Source organism: Nansenia antarctica (genome assembly GCF_963989245.1).
Source record: "Nansenia antarctica genome assembly, chromosome: 15".
Classification (NCBI taxonomy): domain Eukaryota; kingdom Metazoa; phylum Chordata; class Actinopteri; order Argentiniformes; family Microstomatidae; genus Nansenia; species Nansenia antarctica.
In genome coordinates this window covers 8,493,197-8,495,696 of record NC_137685.1, presented here as the reverse complement: position 1 = coordinate 8,495,696, position 2,500 = coordinate 8,493,197, and the positions used below count along the sequence as shown (strand labels likewise).

Sequence of the window (2,500 nt, the reverse complement as noted above, 5' to 3'; positions counted from 1 at the left end):
AGTCTGGGATTGACCCAGCTGAGGGATGGGGCTGCAGAAATATCATAGGTGTTAGTAGAAGTTATACTCTTCAAGAATCAGGGCGCTATATAACATTCAAAACGGATGTTCCAATCCCAAATTGCCCCTTTAAAATGTTTGTATTATGAAGGAAATGATCCCCTATGATGTCATTGAATTGAGTTATTTTCAGAAACTACAGTGAGTTTCCAGCCTGTTGGAGTGTTTGTGGATGTAGTTTGGGAAACTCAATAAATGTTTTGGGGTAATTTCCTGCTGACATTTTCTCTTATCCACCACTGGCATGGTGTTGGAGGTAATTAATGTGATGTTAAAACTGTGTGACGTATGCCTTCAAGGTTAGATTCACACTCACCTGCTCCTGCATCAGGTCCTTCAGCTGGGTGATCTTCTCTGTGTCCTCTGGGTGGCTGCCAATGAACTCCTTATCAAAGAACGCCTGGGGAACACACACACACACACACACACACACACACACACACACACAGGAATGGTATCAAACACCTAGCTCTAGCTAGCTCCGTACATTCCGGTAAACTAACTACAGAGCATTAGCTAGCTACATAGCCTAACAACAAAGTGGTAGCTAGTGACGTACTGTACCTCCTGCGAGCCTAACAACATAGCGTTAGCTAGATAGCTCTATACCTCCTGGTAGCCTAACAACATAACGTTAGCTAGCTAGCTGTGTACCTCCTGGTAGCGGGCGATGCCCCCGTTGACGGCGGCGTCGATGACCCCGTTCAGACACATGCTGAGCAGGTTGATGTTGCCGTGGAGCTGCTTATGTTGGTACTGGCTGATCAGCGTCCGCAGCTCGTGGTTCTTGTTCTCCACCACGTAGATGGCGTTCTCCAGCGGACTCACCTCCACCTGGGGAGCAGGGACAACACAGCTGGGTCACCTTTACGACTTTAGCTGGGTCACCTTTAAGATCTTAGGTGGGTCACCTTTAAGGTCTTAGTTGGGTCACCTTTAAGATCTTTGTGAAAAGCCCTGGATGAACTTCCTTTGAGTGATCGGTTGGTTGGTTGGTTGATTGTTTGGTTGGTTGGTTGATTGATTGATTGAATGATTGATTATGTGATTGATTGATTGATTGATTGATTGGTTGGTTGGTTGATTGATTACTTGATGGACACTCACCAGTTCTCTCTTCTCCACCTCAAACCAGCGTGAAATCCCAGGCAGTGGGTGTGTGAGGATGAGGGTGGTCCTTTCTATCCAGAGACTCTGAAACACCACAGCAGACACACAGACAAGAAGATGAATCAACAAGAGTTACAACATACCTGATTCTCTTTACAATCAGTCTACAGCTCCAGTAAGCAGGTCTACCAACACATGTATTTGTAGAAGTCTAGCAGGCCATTTTCCAGGTCAGTGTCTAGGTCAGTCTCATTCTCTTACCTTGAACTCGTTCTCTCTGTCCTTGGAGCCTTTGTGGAAGGGCCGGTCATAGCGGAAGCGGCGCACGTTGTTGACCCGGTAGAAGCTCTTGATGCGGTCGGGGACGCGGTCCATTTGGAGGACGTTCACGCTCTCCGGTACTGGCGTCACGGCGTAGATCTGCAGGTCTGAGGGACGTGGTGTCAAGGACCACAGAGAGGGAGGGGGCTGGGGGGCACACACATAATACACTCAGGTGTACACACACACACACGTACACACACACACACACTCTCTCTCTCTCTCTCTCTCTTTGTTCCAGAAGGATACACTGAGCGTCACACTGTAAGATGGCCTCATCTGGTTGGTTGGGATGCTGCATGGCAATGGCTGCTGGGAATTCTCCCAGCATCCTCTGCTGGAAGGCTTCCAGCCTTTCATAGTCGTGCCCGCGGCAAACAAACTCCTTGTTCTGGTAGGAAGAGAACATCAACATCAACGAAGTGGAATGAAGTTATGAGTCAGAGGTAAACCGAATATAAGCATAATAATGCAGCGTTTCTTAGGCAGGGCACAGAGTTTGTATTGTGTTGTATTTGAGTCAGTATTGAGTTCTTATGTAACAAAAATATTGTAGGCAAGGCAACAGAGATCCAGACGGGGGGACGGGACGACAGCAAAGACGACGACACTGCTCTAATGATTAGCATACCGCAGAGGAGGCTGGGGGAGGTAGAAATTGGAGGACAGGCTGGGCTCATTGTAATCCATGGAGCGGAAAGACGAATGTGTTTGATTCCGTTCCTCATACCATTCCATGCATCACAATGAGCCCGTCCTCTAGTTTCTACCTCCACCGGCCTCCCCTGGTATAATAGGGGTTTCACACCGGCAAAGAACCGTGCCGGTTCGCGTTCGGAAACCTCCGAACGTTGGCGCTGTCTGGCGAACGATACACTGGTATGAACGCGGGCTCGTTCGCCAGACAGCGCCAACGTTCTGAGGTTTCCGAACGCGAACACGAACCGGCATGGTTCTTTGCCGGTGTGAAAGCCCTATCAGAGAGTCCAATGATGGATCAGGAGGACCT

The 2,500-nt window shown here is 48.8% G+C and overlaps 1 protein-coding gene across 6 annotated transcripts in view; it reads right to left on the bottom strand.

The window, feature by feature from the left end:
- Positions 1-2,500, bottom strand: part of dock3 (dedicator of cytokinesis 3) — a gene marked incomplete at both ends in the record, with an annotated part of 160,152 nt that overhangs the window by 10,054 nt on the left and 147,598 nt on the right. For all 6 annotated transcript variants that reach the window (XM_080545853.1, XM_080545854.1, XM_080545855.1 and 3 more), the window contains 5 exons: positions 377-460; positions 715-894; positions 1,168-1,254; positions 1,432-1,598; positions 1,741-1,882. In XM_080545853.1, coding sequence (XP_080401979.1) covers positions 377-460; positions 715-894; positions 1,168-1,254; positions 1,432-1,598; positions 1,741-1,882 — 660 coding nt within the window. The remainder of the gene's footprint in view (positions 1-376; positions 461-714; positions 895-1,167; positions 1,255-1,431; positions 1,599-1,740; positions 1,883-2,500) is intronic.